The sequence below is a fragment of the Penicillium hispanicum genome (assembly GCF_028827665.1).
Source record: "Penicillium hispanicum strain IBT 35686 chromosome Unknown utg000003l_segment0_segment0, whole genome shotgun sequence".
Lineage (NCBI taxonomy): Eukaryota > Fungi > Ascomycota > Eurotiomycetes > Eurotiales > Aspergillaceae > Penicillium > Penicillium hispanicum.
The window spans coordinates 2,475,075-2,492,191 of NW_026623195.1; the positions used below are offsets into that span (position 1 = coordinate 2,475,075).

Sequence of the window (17,117 nt, forward strand, 5' to 3'; positions counted from 1 at the left end):
TTGAAAAGGGCCCCTGCCAGAGCTACGCCCTCTCAGCTGCACCTAGATGCCCCTCGCCCGTTCATTTATTAGGAGTTACGGTGGCTTTTTCAGACTAGTGAGAGCTTAGGATGTAGGATGATCCCTATACATAGAGCATGGCTCGTTTCACCCTGTTTATAGGTGCAACCGGCCATGGCCAATGTGGGTCCATAGTGCAAGTACGAGATCAGCCCGACTATGACAGTTAACATAGATGAGTTGGGCGAGACCCGGGCAAATTGAGTGAAGGCGATTGGGCAAGCTACTGTCAATATCCAAGGCCTGCTGCCCGTTAGCGCCAATCATCATAGATCGCTATGCTGACTGCAAAGATTCAAGAGTGGGCCTTTCACGCTATTGGTATCTGTGATAGGCCGGGCTCCTTTCTCAAAAAAAAAGACCAATTGTTGGTTCGATATCCGTAACAACAAGCCGTATAACATGTGCAGTACATATCTAGTCGTATTGACATTCAGGTGAAAACGTGAGGTCTCATGCGAGCCGACTAGCCTCTGTTGAACGACATTGATGTCCATGACCACTGCCGATTTCCCTAGAACCAGGAACAGTCCACACAGTCAGGGGGTAGAACTGGTCTAGAGATGTCAGAGATGCTTGATATAGTTAGGCACGGGCGCCGATGTAACCCGCAAGCATGCGGTTCCGCACGGAGTGGATCTTGGTAGCCCGGGGTCCTTGGGGGTTTCCAATTTTCGGCGTCAAACTGTAAATAGCTTGTAAATTGAGGACACATGAGATGGGTCGAGCGGGGGATATCAAGATAGGGCTGTAGATTCCATTCCGGTCTGCACGATTTTGTTCCTTGCCTGGCCATACAGCCCTAAATAGTCGGTCGGATAAACGAGACCCCTGAAACCAGGACATAAGTAGCGCTATATACATTTAGACTACCACTGTAATCAAATCAGTATGATTAGTCGGCACTGGCATCGTTCGCCCTCTCCGAGTAGCAGGGATGGCTCTCTCCGTCCTTCCCCCAGGCCATACATAGCAATCTAGTAACCGACGGGCATATTCCGCGACCGCAGGATCAGTTACAGGCAATGTTAAATGATCCTGTCTAGTGAGTTTCGCAGGCCTTATAGCTCGGCAATGACCAACTCATAGCGCGGCCGGTAAATCTTATACATAGTACATTCATAGTAGCGGTAACGACTACTCCTACTCAGTCAAATTGCGGTACATAGGAGATCGACGCCCTGGGCAATTTCCGGATCGACGGCCCCCAACGTGGAGTTGATATAGCGCCGGTACTAGTGCTGGCCCGGTGGCCTAACCTGTCGCCACGCAACGGCCTGGGCAAAGCGACACTGCCATTCTCGTTGCAATTGGCACTGACTCGGAAATAAAAGGCCTGGAACAAGTTAATCTGTGCACATGCTAAGAAAGAATCTCCTTCTGTGTCCAAGTGTAATCGTTCTGATTTTAGTCATGGCGCTAGGTAGTCCCACGCCTTGGAGGTTGCGAATGAATATCGCCCAGGTCGCCCGGTGGAAATCCTGCAACGACAGCGCTATTAGGGGCGAGAATGATCACTTGATAATTTCTCCAACTTGCTTAAGCTTTTAAGATTTGGGCCACAATAACCGTTCGTGGATTAGTGCGCTGAAGTACGCGAGAGATGATTGGGGGCGTTTTTGCCGTGGACTATAAGGCTCTCGCTTATGGGCTCCGGGCAGCGCGTAAGGCTAACGACTCTGCGTTTCTCTTTCTGCACCTCAAATACCGTCTTTGATCATGCTTCGCGAGAGGAGATCCCGCTGCAAACCAATGAAGTATGGCCGATTCCTTAAATCCTCACACCAAAGATCCTGATCACATCCACCTGCAGTGTGATTGCCAGAGCCCCTGTAATCAACGCACGAGTGGCGGGGTCAAACATCTCTGCGTTTACACCAATCTCTCCCATCCGAAAAGCACCTCCAGTGCCAGAAGTCGCCGTGTTCGTCAGGCTGTACAGCTATCCAGCCCACCACAGGACAAAGTCAAAGCATCAGAACCTTTGACAGCCATCCCATCATACGATTCAGACTCCAGAAAAGTCGCGACTGACGAGCTAGAGGCTCTGGGATACATCTTGCCTCGGGTGGACTACAGTTTTCTATCTAACCGTCTGTCCGTGGCCTTCCATTGACTCCGGCACCCACACAGCCTGCTAACTGTTGCGTATTCAGGTGTCTGCCTTCGACCGGAATTGCATCCAATGGATCCTCTCATGTCTGTCCAATCCCTCGCCGAGTCTGGCCCGAGCGATCGGTAGCGGACTTCCTGGTGAAGATGTTCATGGATGAATTCAATCGCGCCTACCAGATCCTCCACCCCTTCACCTTTCAGTCCAAGTATGCGGCGTGGTGGGCCGCACAAGAGAGCAACGACAGAGCCAGCGTGCGGGAGATATCGGATGAAGACCTCGATTTTGGCTTGCTGATTCTACGTCTCTGTCTGCTTTGCATGCAGTGCCTTCCACACCCGAAATACCCTACCACGGGCATCTTGCAGTTGTATCCCAATCTTTTGGAGGCATGGCTGGATTCCACGGCCGATGAGCTCGACAAGTCTCGCCCGTCCAGGAGGCCCTCGCTTTACACCATCCAGCACCGATTCTATCATGTGAACTACCTGAAGAGTTATGCCCGAATCCGAGAATGCTGGTCTGTTCTGGCCACGACGATTAAGGATGCGCATGAGCTGAAATTGCATCGAAAAACCCCCGGCGTGTCTTTGAGTGAGTTGGAAATGGAACTCCGCCGACGGACCTTCTGGAGCCTGTACGTTTGGGACCGGTAGGTGCGCTCTACGACTAGTCAACTTCGACTGCCACCCAGCTCACATCTGGCGCAGCGTCATGGCGACAACCTTCGGACATTGGCCGTTGATCCCGGAAGGTTATTTCGACATTGATCCTCCCCACGACAACCTCGAAGCCTTCACCGTCTATCCCTACGTCCTCACCCCGTTCAGCGACCGAGTCTTCCATGTGAAGATATGTCGATACTTGACGGCCTTCATGAGCCCTCCCTCCTGGCAAATTGACCAATACAGCCCAGTCGTGGTCGCCGACTTTGCGCAGCGATTTCAACAGGTGATTGTCGACCAATTGCCCCCGGCCTTCTGGCTCCATCACCCCGATACTGCATGGGACGCCATATGCCCAGCCCTTCCCATCAAAAGGCAAATGCTCCATGTGCTCATCTATAACATCCGAGCCGATCTCTACAAAGGCTTCGTAGACCCCTGCCACAGTCTGCAACCGGGTCAGCCGATCCAGACTCAACATCCAGCCGACCCCCTCGCCCTGTCTCACCGTCGGACTCTCATACATACGACCTGTCAGGCAATCCATGCCATCCTCGGGTTCTACACGATGACCGCGGACAAAGAAGGCGCAATGCCCGAGCACCACTTCCTGTTACCCATCCTGCTGGTTGAGGCCCTCGCGAGCCTCGGGGTGTGTTTACTGTCCATCCATAGGGACACATGCAGTCTGGCGATGGATGGAATCCAAATCAGTCCGGATCCACACCTACAATACAGCTATGCAGCCTTCTTCGACGGCCACAGGCTGCTCTGCCAAGAAGCAACACACCGTGCCATTGCCAAGCAAGGCTTGGAAATCCTCGAAAGCCTCCACAACACCCTGTGCGTCTCTCATCCTAGACCGGGCCCCACGGAAAGCAACGGTGGCGCGGCGGTGCCCATGGGGGCCTATATCATCAGCCCGGGATCGGGCGCTGTCGCCTTCCCGCTCGAGCATGCGTTGGCGTCACTATATAGCAAGGGTGGCAGGATACACCGCGGGACGGTGGTCTCGCTGCCCAAGTGGTTGCCGTCGCTGCTGGACTACCCTAATCGATCGTGGCTGTTTCAGGATCCGGCCGCCTTTGGCGCGCTGATAATGTAGCTTGTATTTTGGAGTAATTGATGAGGGAGCTCGTGCATTCCATTTAGCAGGACTGGTGTATTCGGATATAGTTTGGCCTTAATGATGATTGCATGGTTGATAGTGAGGGCTCTCGGGATGTCGATTATTACTATATACCACTACCGCTACCTAGATATCGTTATTATTATTGATGAACATGTGATACTGATCTGAATCATGTAGTATTGTCAGGGGGCTTGGTTCCATCTTTCAGCTGGAAATATGATCTGACTCCTTGGCACATCGAGTCATTGCCTATATAGTATGAGGCATGTCGACTAGATGAGAAAACTGACCTTAAGTCAAAACCTACTAGTACCTAGGGACACCAGCATCTACAGATCAAGGACACTTGTGGATTGACCAAACATAGAGCCAGTCAATTCAAGGCCAACCTTACCTAGGCAGAATTGTTTATCGATACTAATCTAAAGCCAGAATACCGGATAAACAAAGGACCGAATCTCCCCGATCCGGCGTGGAGTCATGCCTAAGGCCGCCATTCCTGGAAGCCGTCGCGAAAAACTCCGCCGAGTCAAGCTTCGCGGGGACATTCCAGATAGTATACCGCAGTCCGCGTGGAATTGATCGTGTCAGTGTCAGAGCCAACGGCATCCGCTAGAGATGTCGTGGCATCATGCAGCGTAGGCGTCATACAAGCGCGCGCGACGGTTGCGGCCGTTGCAGCGACAGTTGCCAGTGCGACGTCATTCGACGGCAAAACGAAGCAACCACATCGTGACTTCCTCGGGCTGCGCAATCGCCCTCTTTCCCTCCGCTTCATTGTTTCCGAATCCTCGCATTTGATCGGCGCGGGGGAACATCTCGGTTCTCCCTCTTTCATCACGGTGGCGCGCTAGTGCCGTTTCCTGCTGCCTGGGGCCACCGGTCCAGTTCCAGCCCCGTGAAGAACCACTCCGTTCTTGGTGACTACGCCGCGCCCTTCCCCCATGGCATATCCAAGACCGCGTCTGCTGCTGCCTGGATCCTAAGCCTTCGTTGTCGAGCAATCTTCGGCGCCAATCGGCCAGTGTGGATGATGCGTCCCGGCTTGGATAAACCGGGCGCCCTCCCACTCCTGGCCCTGATTGTTTTCTCATTGCTCACCCTCGTCCCTTCGCTGTCGAGCATCTACAATATCAAGTTCACCGACTTCACCTACTACGCCCGTGGCGTTCACCGTACGTCCACTGCCCTGGAAATCCGCGTGGGATTCGCATCCAGTCGACCATCAAGCATGTCCAGCTAATCCATTGCGACCCCCAGAAGTCCCGCTCATCCAAGACAGCGCCGTCGAGTTCTCTGCCGACACCCCCCTGAGTGATTCTCGCAAGTCATGGATAGTGGCTGCCCAGCACCGGCCGCGTGGGAACCGTTCGCCGCGGCCATCCTCGCGCCTTGGGAACGGCGCGCCCGCCGTCGCTGGTGAGACCGCGCCCGTCGAGAACAAAAGCCGTCTCTCCTATGCCGCTGCGGAATCCTCGATCCTGTTCAGCCGTCGAGCTCGCGCTTTTCGAGCATATTTCACCCAGCAGTTGGACGAGTACCAACTCCTCGCCCCCTTTTCCAACCGCAGCCTCGCGCCCGAGGCTGCAAATCTCGATTCCGTCACTTCCACCTCAAACCCATTGCCTCCAACGAACCCCTTGGGCGGTAGTTCGTCTGACACCACGCCCGTTTCACATAATGAGTCGGCCCTCTCCTATACCGCCTCGGCGGACAATTTGGGACTGCAGTTCCCTTCCACGAGCGACATCTGGCAGCAGGCCTGCCAGCGCGCCGTGGACATCTTGGAATGGACCAGAGACACGCTATATGTGTTTCCATTCCAATCAATAATGCAATTGGCGTCGCATTGTCTCCAGACGATATTCCCCGCCCACAACACAACCTCGATACCCCGCCCCCAGGACCCCCAGTCTCGCAGGGAATCGAACTCTGGCTCGGAGACTTTCGCCCCGGTGGACAAGTCACACAAAATGCTGAGTGACGGGTCGACAGACGCTGCTGGCCGGCACTCGTCGGAGCTCCGGGGTAGCTGCATGGCGGTGGTAATCGGGCTGGTGGCGGGGATTATTTGGTTCTAAAAAGCCATTTGCATCTTCATTTGTGTCTTGTATTGGAGTGAGAGCATCGCCTGATTGGCGCGAACATGTGATGTGCACATGTACTAGGTACCTCTTGCCGTGGCAGAGTCCCTGCTATGCCATTTATGTCGCACGCCCGTAACGAGCTCTTTTATTGTCTTATTTGGGCGGGCATGTATTGGGGCATTATAAGCAAACGGCCCTAGTTTAGCCTCTAGTGGGTTTTAATAATATCTACCATCTCACACCAGCATTTTGATGTAACATTGCTCGTAGTGGCGACCCTGGAATATATAAGAATCCAAGGCAGATGATAGGAGACCACTGCCTGTAGACTGTACGTCCCTATTCAGACGAGCAGTCAATGTTGTCGGAGAACTTGTTATCAAGACGCACCGCCCAACGCCCAATTCCAGTTCGACACAATAGTGTCAAGACCATAGATATCGACCATATAAAGTAAGTAGATAAGAAAGAGGACACAAGAAAAAATAAATAAAATTAACCAACAACGAACGACCGGCTACTTGGACAGCGCCACCGGCTCCCACTCAGTCAACGGAACATGATCCGCAGTCTCATCAGCCAGCGGCTGATGAAACTCCATCGCCGCCCCCATCTTAACAGCCTGCTTAATGAGCTTCCCCGGATGATACACCATCAACGCCAACATAGCCGCAAACATCAAAAACGCATCAAATACGTAGATATACGCCTCCTGCGTATTCAACGCCGACCCCATCGGCGCCCCAAACTGTATCGTCCGCACCAGATTCCGCAGCGAAACCGCAAAACACGCCCCGTACAGCACCCACATATACCGGCGCCAGTGCAGCTCCGGATTCAGGATGAGCAGCGAGGTCGGCGCCGCCGCGAGCCGGCGGTGGAAGACCACCGCGAGCAGGACGAAGATGCCGAAGACGACCAGCGAGAAGATCAGGCCGCCCAGCACGACTTTCTCGCCGATCTTCATGATCTGCGCGCTGCCGGTGACTTGGACGCCGGCGCCGCCGAGCTGCGTGCAGAAGCAGAGGATGTCGTTGAGGACGAAGAGGGGTGTCATGCGTTTGGTGCGCATGCTGGAGAGGTGTTCGGCGTCGAAGGCGCGGATGATGCGGCCGAGGACCATGTAGATGGTTGCGGAGATGAGGGGGGGTGCGCAGAGGATGAGGAGCTCTTGGAGGGCCCAGGAGCTGATTTCTGTTCGGGATTCGTGGGACCATGCCCGGCCGTAGTAGCCGAAGGTTTCGCCTGGATGGGGGGTTAGGATGAGTGTTGGATTGGGTTCTGGGGTGGTAGGAGGCGAGTAGCATGGGACGGCATGGGATGGTTCGTACAGATGCCGCCTAATACCAGCGGGATGAAGTAGGCTGCTCGGAAGGGAAACATCAAGACAATGTGGATGAGGGTGGAAATCCCGAATATCGCCATAAAGGCATAACCGGCGGTGGCGGAGGGCGTGTAGGGATAGAAATCGACGTAGGGGTCAGAGCCGTTGACGCCGGGGTGGAAGACGATGTCCATCTTGACAGAGTATGTCCGATGGGTATTGGAGGGATTTCTTCATGAGCCATCATTGAGAGACCGGGCCATATTTATGATCGAGGGCGAGTCGGCGCTTCGCTGACGATCTATATGCTTATTACCGGATGAGGCAATCCTCGAACGAATACGCGTGGAGACGGGTGGGACCAATTCACTTGGATCGCTGCCAAAGGCTTCTTTCTTGATCGAGTTGGAGTGATCTGTTTCATCGTCCAGGCAGATATATACCTAGGCTAAATTTAGAGAACGTCAAGGGGTGGCTCGCTATACTCTACATCCTACAAGACTCCTGATTAGGGTTACGCTTGGCCCGTTTCCTATCTTGGATGTTCGCGACCTAGAGATAGGCCCCTTTCGTAGCTGGATTATCACCGTTGACGCTCCGGAAGCGAACCATGAAACCGTCAAGCGAGTTGATATTTACTTTATTAGTCCATTTATTCCCACTTACGACCAGACTCACCGGAGCATAGTCTGATCTAACCGACTCGCGGCAGGTCTCGAAAATTGTCTGTTTCTATACTGTATGGGAGAACAGAGGAAAGCAGGAATATTGCAATTCCTGCTTTTTTTTTTTTTTTTCATGTTACGCACCTAGTCCAGCGCGGTCTTTATACCAGTTGCGCCCTTCCAGCACTAGGGCGAATGCAAATAAATGCACATGCTGATGAAAAGGGAAATCTAGAGCAAGACAAGAAGAAAATATGACCATCGCAGCATCGATGGAATTAACTCCTGTGCACAAGTTGCGCCCGTTCGTAGACTCAGCGTGGCGAAGAGCAAAAACCCAGCAATTGAATTGACCACCCACATTCAGGCCGCTTCCGGTCGCGACCCAAACATGCGTCGCTGGCAGATGTCATCGACGGACGGCCATCGGGTTTCTTTGCCGACGCCGCGCGAGCCCTACATTTGATAAAGCGAGAGCTAGCCAACGTCCGCGGTTCCTATCTTTGCGAATGCAAAGCAACCAGAAGCGCTCACTAACATATCCCAAGATCTCCAGCGATGGTCTTTGGCGTATTCGACCTCTTCTACCGTGTCTATGCGGGCTTCATCAACCCCCCACCAGCCAAGAAGCGTGATGATGCCATCCGCTTCGGCGTCCTGGGCGCATCTAGCATTGCGTATCCGGTCCCTTTCCTAGATTCGTTGTCGCAATGACTCGAACAATACTAACACACACAAATACAGCCCCGTGGCATTAATTGCTCCCGCAAAGGCACATCCGGGCGTCGTGGTCGCCGCAGTCGCAGCCAGAGACCGGACGCGCGCCGAGGCATACGCAAAGAAGCACAATATCCCCATTGTCCATTCCAACTACGAAGGTATCCCCGAATCCGGATTGCATGTCCCAGCAAGAAGAAGGAAAGAGAACAAACACATAACTAACAACGAACCCACCAGACCTCCTCCAAGACCCCGCCATCGACGCAGTCTACATCGCCCTCCCCAACGCCCTCCACTACGAATGGGCACTGCGCTCCCTCCGCGCCGGCAAGCACGTCCTCCTAGAAAAACCTTCCTGTGCCAACGCCGACGAAGCCCGCGCGCTCTTCACCCACCCGCTCCTTAAACCCGCCGGCGCGCCCGTTCTCCTCGAGGCATTCCACTACCGCTTCCACCCCGCGTGGCAGACCTTCCTGGCGCGCATCCGCGATCCGGATACGGGGGCATGCGTGCGCCATGCCGCTGTCCGGCAGTACGCGCCCAAGGGCATGTTGCGCGCCAATGATATCCGCTGGCGCTTCGAGCTGGCTGGCGGCGCGATGATGGATTTTGGGACGTATGCGGTGAACTGTCTCCGGCAGATTTGCGGCGCGGAGCCGGCGGAGGTGCTCGAGGCGCGATTCCGGGGGCTGGCGGGCGCGGAGCAGGTCGATCAGGCGATCTGGGCGAGGTACCGGATGGCGGGTGGTGCGACGGGGTCGCTGGTTGCTGATCTGGCGGCAGCGGGTGAGTGGCCGGTGCTGCCGGGTGGGTGGACGAGGAGATTGCCGCGGATGGGCTGGCCGAAGTGCGAGGTCGAGCTGGAAGAGCACGTCGTGGAGGACTCGGGGGCACAGGTGCACACGGTGACGCGGACGGTGGTTCTTTGGAATCACTTGGCGCCGAGCGTTTACCATCGGGTGGACGTCGAGGATGTGCATGCGATTCGGCGTGGTGAGCAGGTGGTGAAGACGTGGACGGAGTCGAAGCGGGAGAAGGCGTATGTATGGCCGGTTGGTGATGCGCGGGCTGGGAGTGAGAAGGAATGGTGGACGAGCTACTCCTATCAGCTGAGTGAGTTTGTCAATAAGATCAAAGGACTTGAGGGATCGGGGGTCTGGGTCGATGTGCAGGACAGCATCAGGCAGATGGAGGCTATTGATAAGACCTACCGGAAAGCCGGGCTCAAGGTGCGGCCTAGATCTGATTTCAAGTTGTGATGTGTAGGGCGAATGCGAACCAGTTCTCTCCAAGCAAGTGATTTTGAATTGGCCAACGTATTGAGGAATCGTAAAATAAGAGCCCGTAGGCCTCGTCGCTCTGGCATGCATTCTCATTTAGCATGCTGCACCTTTTGCAGCGGCCATTCAATCCACGACCGGAACTCCGAAGGCAAAGAACCCGAAATTCCCGTAAGTACATGCCCAGCCCAGCCTTCCATAAACCAAGTCGACTCCATATACTTCAGAAGAACCGCCCAAGAAGCCAGGACGGCGAGGGCAGGCGGCTCTTTCTGCTCCAGCGCGTGCACGAACTCTTCCGGTCGGCGATACAGCCACCCGATCACCCAGTGCATCAACCTCACTCCGGTCTTCCCAGCAGAGACTGTTTCGTAGATTTGGCGCAGAACCTCGAGGAGATCTTCCATGGCAGCCAGGTACATCGCACGACAAGTCTCGTCCCGCACCAGGTCATCGACCACCCGGCGCACATCTACTATATGCAGCGTGTGTTCTTGCAACTCACGACTCATTTCTGGTACAATAGTACACACATCCTCCTCCGCAGCGGAATGAGGGTCCAGTATCCCGGTAAAGACCTGCGCGTAATACGAAGCCAGAATCAGCCGCACGCCGCGCATGAGAACGAGCCACTCGGACGGCCCGTGGTCACTGAAGATGAGGTACTCGCCCTCGCGCGGCCCGCGGCCAAAGTAAACAAAGCAGATCAACACGGCTGCCATGTAGATTCTCTGACAGTTCTCAGCGTCCAGTTGAGAGAGCACGCTTGTCACGGAGCGAATGCCAAACGTGAAATGATCGTCTGCTTGTTGAATATACTGTGCGCGCGAGGCGGGTTGGTCGTGGGCAAGATGGAGAGCCGAAAGGGCGAGGATCAGGTGGAGAATCGATGGGAACTGGATGCCCCATTGGACGAGGTGGTCTTGCCATATATTGTGGGGGTCCTCATCCCGCATAGTTTTGTAAGTAGATATGGTGTAGTGATGGAAGAGTTGTAGGTCGGCTAGTGAGATGGTGGCCGGGAAGGTTGATGGAGGGTCGCATTGCGCGCTGTCTGATTCTGGTAATGATTGTGGCGAGTTGTTCTTCTTCTTCGCCTTGGATAGTTTGAAGGTTTGCCGTAACTCGCCGGTCGAGTACTTGTATGGTTGGAATCGACGTGGACGGGATCTCTCTGCGCCCACGCTTTCTGGCGACAGTGCTGCTGGAGAGGGTGTTTCCGAAGCGGGATCCGTCGCAAAGGTGCAGTTGATATCGTGGTTGGCGCAGTTGGTGCATACTGGCCGCTTCTCATCGCACTGCAGACGATTAGCACGTTCGTCGTCAGACTTCGAATCCAGGCTACTCCATCGCCGACGCGGCAAACAAAGCAGCGAGTGCAGGATGCGTATCATGATAGATAGGAACCGGGGAATAAAACAATGTAGATACAGGGGATGATCCATCCAAGTCAATGAAGGAATGAAGGACGGGACTACGCGGGAGAAGGCAGAGACCACTCACTTTTATCCGACGTCGCTTACAGTTGGCGCAGCCTAGGCGGGACTTTCGATGTGTGCGCCTCGCTCTGATAGCTTTTGAGCCCATGATATCCATCTCCCTCGGGCGAAGTGGAAGACGCGAGAATCAGATGTCGTATTCGTTCTCTTTATGCCATTCCGGGCTGCCAGCGATCGACAACTGCAAGAGGCCCACTTCTCCGGCTTGAAATAGGCAGAAGAAATCTAAAGAGATCGACAGAACACAGCCATCGATGGTGACTGGAGTTGGGGATATTTTCGGAATGCGTTGTTGGAGCGGGAGATGCGAATACGCAGAAATTGCCCGATGCGGACGGGGTGGCAAACAATTTTGATGCCTGTGCACCAAGGCAGAAACGATTATGGAATCGAAGAGTCCAGACTGCGAGAATGAAAAGAGATTTGATTTGAAAGCTCAATGCACATTGCGTCAATCTTCGTAAGCTAATTTGGATACAGGAAAAAATTAGGTACTATACTATGAAACACTATACGTGATTTTCGTCGCAACCGTCCCAGGTTAGAGCCGAGCAGGACGGCTAGTCGGGGCCGAGTAGACCAGGTCGAAGCGGTCCAGGTTCATGACCTTGTCCCAGGCGGCCACAAAGTCCCGGACAAACTGCGACTGTCCATCATAGCTGCCGTACAGCTCGGCCAGAGCACGCAGCTCGGCGTGGTGACCGAAGATCAGATCCACGCGCGTGGCGTCCCACTTCTTGCTGCCGGTCTTGCGGTCGAAGCCCTCGAAGCTCTCGTTGTCGGCGCCGGTAGGCTTCCAGACCGTGTTCATGTCCAGCAGGTTGACGAAGAAGTCGTTGGTCAGTTGGCCGGGCCGCCGGGTGAAGACACCGGCGGTGGAGCGGTTCCAGTTGGCGTTCAGTACGCGGAGGCCGCCGACCAGTACGGTCATCTCTGGCGCGGATAGGGTCAGCAGCTGAGCGCGGTCCACGAGGAATTGCTCGCTGCGCACACGTGCAGAGGATTTCCCGTAGTTGCGGAAGCCGTCGGCATATGGCTCCATATAACTGAAGGACTCGACGTCCGTCTCTTCCGGGCTCGCGTCCATGCGGCCCGGGGTGAAAGGGACGGGAATGCCAGCGGCCTTCTCGAGCGCGGCAGCACCAGCCAGCACAATGAGGTCGGCCAGTGAAACTCGCTTATTGCCAGTCTGAGAGGTGTTGTACCGGCTCTGCACATCCTCCAGGGCCTTCAGAACTTCACGCAGTTGAGCGGGGTTGTTGACCTCCCAGCCGTTCTGCGGAGCGAGGCGAATGCGGGCTCCATTGGCACCACCACGCTTGTCGCCACCACGGAAAGTCGAGGCAGAAGCCCACGCAACCGCGATGAACTTGGTGGGTTCCACGCCGGAGGCAAGAATCTCACGCTTCAGCTCAGCGACGTCCTCGACGTCCACCAGAGGGTGGTTGGGGGCCGGGATGGGGTCCTCCCACAGGAGCGTCTCGCTGGGCACCTCGGGGCCAAGCCAGCGGACACGCGGGCCCATGTCACGGTGCAGCAGCTTGAACCAAGCGCGCGAGAAGGCGTCGGCAAGCTGGTCGGGGTTGGCGAGGAAGCGACGGGAGATCTTCTCATAGATGGGGTCGAAGCGCAGAGACAGATCGGTGGTCAGCATCCGCGGCTTGTGCTTCTTGCTGGGGTCGTAGGCATCGGGAATGATGTCGTCGGCGTTCTTGGCCACCCATTGGTTGGCGCCGGCGGGAGACTTGGTGAGCTCCCAGTCAAACTTGAACAGATACTCGAGGAAGTCGTTGCTCCACCGAGTGGGTGTTTTGGTCCAGGTCACCTCCAGGCCGCTAGTGATGGTGTCGGGGCCCTTGCCAGACTGGTGCTTGTTGCCCCAGCCGAGACCCTGCTGCTCGAGGCCAGCAGCCTCGGGTTCGGCACCCACGTTGGCCGCGGGAGCAGCACCGTGGGTCTTGCCGAAGGTGTGGCCACCGGCAATCAGCGCGACAGTCTCCTCGTCGTTCATCGCCATGCGGCCAAAAGTGACACGGATGTCGCGACCGGCCGCGACGGGGTCAGGGATGCTATTGGGGCCCTCGGGGTTGACGTAGATCAGACCCATGACAACCGCGGCCAGGGGGTCCTCCAGGTCGCGAGTGCGAATATCGCTTTGTTTTTCCTTCTGCGAGTCATTCTCGGGCAGATAGCGCACGTTGTTGCCGAACCACTCGGTCTCGCCGCCCCAGTAGACTGACTCGTCCGCCTCCCAGGTGTCGGGTCGGCCACCCGCGAAACCGAAGGTCTTGAGCCCCATGGACTCCAGGGCCACATTGCCCGTCAACAGAATCAGGTCGGCCCACGAGATCTTGCTGCCGTACTTCTGCTTGATTGGCCACAGCAGACGGCGAGCCTTGTCCAGACTGACATTGTCGGGCCAGCTGTTCAAGGGAGCGAAGCGCTGCTGCCCCTGGCCGCCGCCACCGCGGCCATCGTACACACGGTAGGTACCGGCACTGTGCCAGGCCATCCGGATGAACAGACCACCGTAGTGGCCAAAGTCGGCAGGCCACCACTCCTGGGAGTCGGTCATCAGGTCGTGGAGGTCCTTCTTGAGTGCGTAGTAGTCAAGGCTCTTGAAGGCGGCCGCGTAGTCGTAGTCTTTATTCATGGGGTTGGTCGCCTCGGTGTGCTGGCGCAGGATGTTGAGCTTCAAGCCATTGGGCCACCAGTCTTGGTTGCGAGTGCCTCCGCCAGCAACGTTGGCGGATGTGTTGTGAACGGGACATCCACCCATGACTGTGGTGTACTTCTCAATATGTGCAATATGTGCAAGGGGAAGAGAGGGAAGTGTAGAACAAGCCCAGCCCAGCTCGAGGGCACCCCCGCGTTTTAAGAGCGAATGGCGAGAATCGCATTACGCCGGAAAAGTTGTTTGTCATCGACGGTCTGGCCCGTGATTCCTAAGCTCGCGTTTGTCATTGGGCCAGACCGTGTCGTAAGGTTTGGTACGAGTGGGGCACACGTGTTCTGCGGAATGCGGGGAGATTACCTAACTGATTACTGATTACTCAGTATATTCGATAGGTCAGCGGATTCCAAGTGAGAGCCCACGGTCACTTCGACGATCTCTGACTGGTGCAGAGAAAATCTCCCCGCACTTTCAGCTTTCCAGGTACATCCATCCTAGCGAATCATAACGCAGTGAATACCTGGTCCTTCTCATATATGTAAACCTCTGCTAGCACTGGAGATCGTCTGGTTTTCTAACAGCTTTGCCTCGTCCGGTACTAGAACCCGGTCATCCCTATAGCTGTGGCTCTAGTACTGGCCCTACTCATAATCCCTTTAGGCACTTGGACCGGATACCCAGCGATAGCTTGTTTTCCTGACAATCATGAATTTTCTGCTATTGCTTCTACAGGGGTCCCAAGGAATGGTTGCGGCGGGTATATCAGGCAGAAGTTAACTGATATCTTGGAAATCGTTGTGGCGGTATAATGCTTTGAAACTCTTTTGCAGTAGGCTATTGATGGCAGGGAAATATACTGGTTCGCTGTTATAAATGAGCCCCTTTTTGGATATTCATGGGAGCTTGAATGCTTTAATACCAGCGTCGAATAGATCATTCAACACGCCCCAGTATCTACTTGCCCTCTTCTTTGACATCGTTCTCTGTCGGCTTCGTTTGAGAAACAATAAACAATGCCGAGATGAATCCAGCAGCCGCAAACCCCAACGCCAATTGATACGCAGCACGAAGCGAGTTCAAACGACACTCCGCAGAATCAACACAGTCTGGTACCCCGATCGGCGTCGGTTGGCGGAGTCGACTGTCAAACGCGATACTCGCGGCCGCAAGGCCAACCGTGGCCCCGGTTGATCGAAAAGCGTACAGGGCCGACGTAGCGGTCGCATGCTTGTCATGCGGCACTGCATGCAGCAACGCGAGGATCAGCATGGTCAACGCCCCGCCCATCCCGAAGCCTTTGCCGAACAGATAGACTTCGGGCAGGATCCACGGCGTGTGCGTCGAGATCACGACGAAGCCGAGCGACGCCCCAACCAGCAGCAGCGTCATTGTGTAGCGGAAGATATTGTACTTGCCCGTCACGCGGATTACGAGGCCGACGAGGAATGAGCCCAGGCCGGCGCCGATCGAGTCGGGCAGGAGCCGCAGACCAATTTGGCTGGTGGAATGTCCCATCAGCTGGAAATACAGCGGGACGTAGAAGGTGAGCGCGTAAAAGGCCATGGACATGAACCAGGCAGCCAGGCACGCGGCCACGACGGTCCGTTGCTGGAAGAGTGATAGGGGAATAATGGGCTCCCTCGCCCAGCGCCATTCGATGACTATGAATAGCGCAAAGAGCATGGTGCCCAGCAGGACCACAACGGCGGACATGGGAGTGGCGGGTTGGGATCCGTCGTGGTTGAGGCCGGTCAACAGCAACACCAGAGATGACACCAAGGTCACGGCGCCGGCAAAATCAATGCGACCTAGCATCGTGGCCCAGCCCTGTCGGGTGTCGGGGTGGCTTGGTAAGAAGATCGCAACGCCCAGCCCCGCGAGGAGAGACACGGGGGCGATGCCAATGAAAGCCCAGCGCCAGCCGAGGGCATCGTTAATCGCGCCTCCGATCACGGCTCCCAGGCCCATTCCCGAGGTATACACCACCGCCCCAACGCCCTGCCAGATCCCGCGGCGGCGAAGAGGGATGTTATCCGACGCAATGAAGGTAGCGATGGAGATGCAGCCGCCGCCGCCAATGCCCGTGCAGACCCGCGCCGCAATGAGAACGAATTTCGAGCGGGCGAAGCCACAGACGAGGTTTCCGATGGTGAACATGGCGGTCGCGAAGCAGAAACTAGCGCGTCGGCCGAAAATGTCACTCAACTTCCCACTGAGCGGTTGCGTGGCCGTGAGGCCGACGAGATACCCGGAGCCGAGCCATGAGATGATGGCCAAGGAGTCGAATTCAGTTGCGATTGTCGCCGAGAGGGTGGAGGTGATCGTGCTGTCGGCAGCAGCGAGGAACGTGGCCACCCAGGTGGAAATGATGCTGGCGACAATCACCGGCGGGACGCGCTCGTCCATGGCTGGGGAGAGTAAAGGTGTTCGCTCCGACGCCATTTTGCCGGCTGCTCGTTACTGCTGGGAAACAAGGGAGGCTTGGTATGGCAGAAATGGCATGTTTGTGGGGCCTCTCGTCTTATAGGGAGCGCAAGGTACATCGGAGTTTAGTCGATCGATGTACGTAAGGGATGCCGAACAAGGCTATTGTTGCATTGTAAATCACGAACCAGTCGGCGACGACCATGCTGGCATATATCCAGTAGTTATATTACTTTGTGGCAAGTGGGATGGGGATAGGCCAATGATTGCTTCTTCGGACTGCGAGGTTCAGCTGAGCGCGGATTGACGTGCAGACGGCAGGGCGCCAAGACAATAGTTCGTGCTTCGGTCATGTCGATCGGACCTATGAATAATATTTCTATGAATATGTAAACAGAGGTGCGTCGATAGTGACGTCTGGCGCAAAGAAACGCTGACAACAATCTAACCGAGAAGGGAAGGTGACAGTGGGGC

The 17,117-nt window shown here is 55.6% G+C and overlaps 7 protein-coding genes across 7 annotated transcripts; 3 read left to right on the forward strand and 4 right to left on the reverse strand.

The window, feature by feature from the left end:
- Window positions 1-2,319: 2,319 nt before the first annotated feature.
- On the forward strand, window positions 2,320-3,943 carry N7459_003365 (fungal specific transcription factor domain-containing protein; the record flags this gene model as incomplete). The annotated part of the gene is made up of 2 exons (XM_056942549.1): window positions 2,320-2,825; window positions 2,884-3,943. 2 exons carry the CDS (start codon window positions 2,320-2,322, stop codon window positions 3,941-3,943), a joined length of 1,566 nt encoding a protein of 521 aa, XP_056802432.1.
- A 1,060-nt stretch (window positions 3,944-5,003) lies between these two features.
- N7459_003366 (uncharacterized protein) lies at window positions 5,004-6,051 on the forward strand (the record flags this gene model as incomplete). Its single annotated transcript, XM_056942550.1, has 2 exons — window positions 5,004-5,145; window positions 5,231-6,051. The coding sequence occupies 2 exons, from the start codon at window positions 5,004-5,006 to the stop codon at window positions 6,049-6,051; spliced, it is 963 nt and encodes a 320-aa protein (XP_056802433.1).
- A 523-nt stretch (window positions 6,052-6,574) lies between these two features.
- On the reverse strand, window positions 6,575-7,575 carry N7459_003367 (RTA1 domain-containing protein; the record flags this gene model as incomplete). The annotated part of the gene is made up of 2 exons (XM_056942551.1): window positions 6,575-7,302; window positions 7,389-7,575. The coding sequence occupies 2 exons, from the start codon at window positions 7,573-7,575 to the stop codon at window positions 6,575-6,577; spliced, it is 915 nt and encodes a 304-aa protein (XP_056802434.1).
- Window positions 7,576-8,604: 1,029 nt separating this feature from the next.
- N7459_003368 (Gfo/Idh/MocA family protein) lies at window positions 8,605-10,025 on the forward strand (the record flags this gene model as incomplete). Its single annotated transcript, XM_056942552.1, has 3 exons — window positions 8,605-8,723; window positions 8,791-8,924; window positions 9,004-10,025. The coding sequence occupies 3 exons, from the start codon at window positions 8,605-8,607 to the stop codon at window positions 10,023-10,025; spliced, it is 1,275 nt and encodes a 424-aa protein (XP_056802435.1).
- A 113-nt stretch (window positions 10,026-10,138) lies between these two features.
- On the reverse strand, window positions 10,139-11,440 carry N7459_003369 (Zn(II)2Cys6 transcription factor domain-containing protein; the record flags this gene model as incomplete). Its single annotated transcript, XM_056942553.1, has 1 exon — window positions 10,139-11,440. The coding sequence occupies one exon, from the start codon at window positions 11,438-11,440 to the stop codon at window positions 10,139-10,141; it is 1,302 nt and encodes a 433-aa protein (XP_056802436.1).
- A 646-nt stretch (window positions 11,441-12,086) lies between these two features.
- Window positions 12,087-14,324, reverse strand: cat2 (bifunctional catalase-peroxidase Cat2; the record flags this gene model as incomplete). Its single annotated transcript, XM_056942554.1, has 1 exon — window positions 12,087-14,324. The coding sequence occupies one exon, from the start codon at window positions 14,322-14,324 to the stop codon at window positions 12,087-12,089; it is 2,238 nt and encodes a 745-aa protein (XP_056802437.1).
- Window positions 14,325-15,173: 849 nt separating this feature from the next.
- On the reverse strand, window positions 15,174-16,661 carry N7459_003371 (Major facilitator superfamily domain general substrate transporter; the record flags this gene model as incomplete). Its single annotated transcript, XM_056942555.1, has 1 exon — window positions 15,174-16,661. The coding sequence occupies one exon, from the start codon at window positions 16,659-16,661 to the stop codon at window positions 15,174-15,176; it is 1,488 nt and encodes a 495-aa protein (XP_056802438.1).
- Window positions 16,662-17,117: the final 456 nt, after the last annotated feature.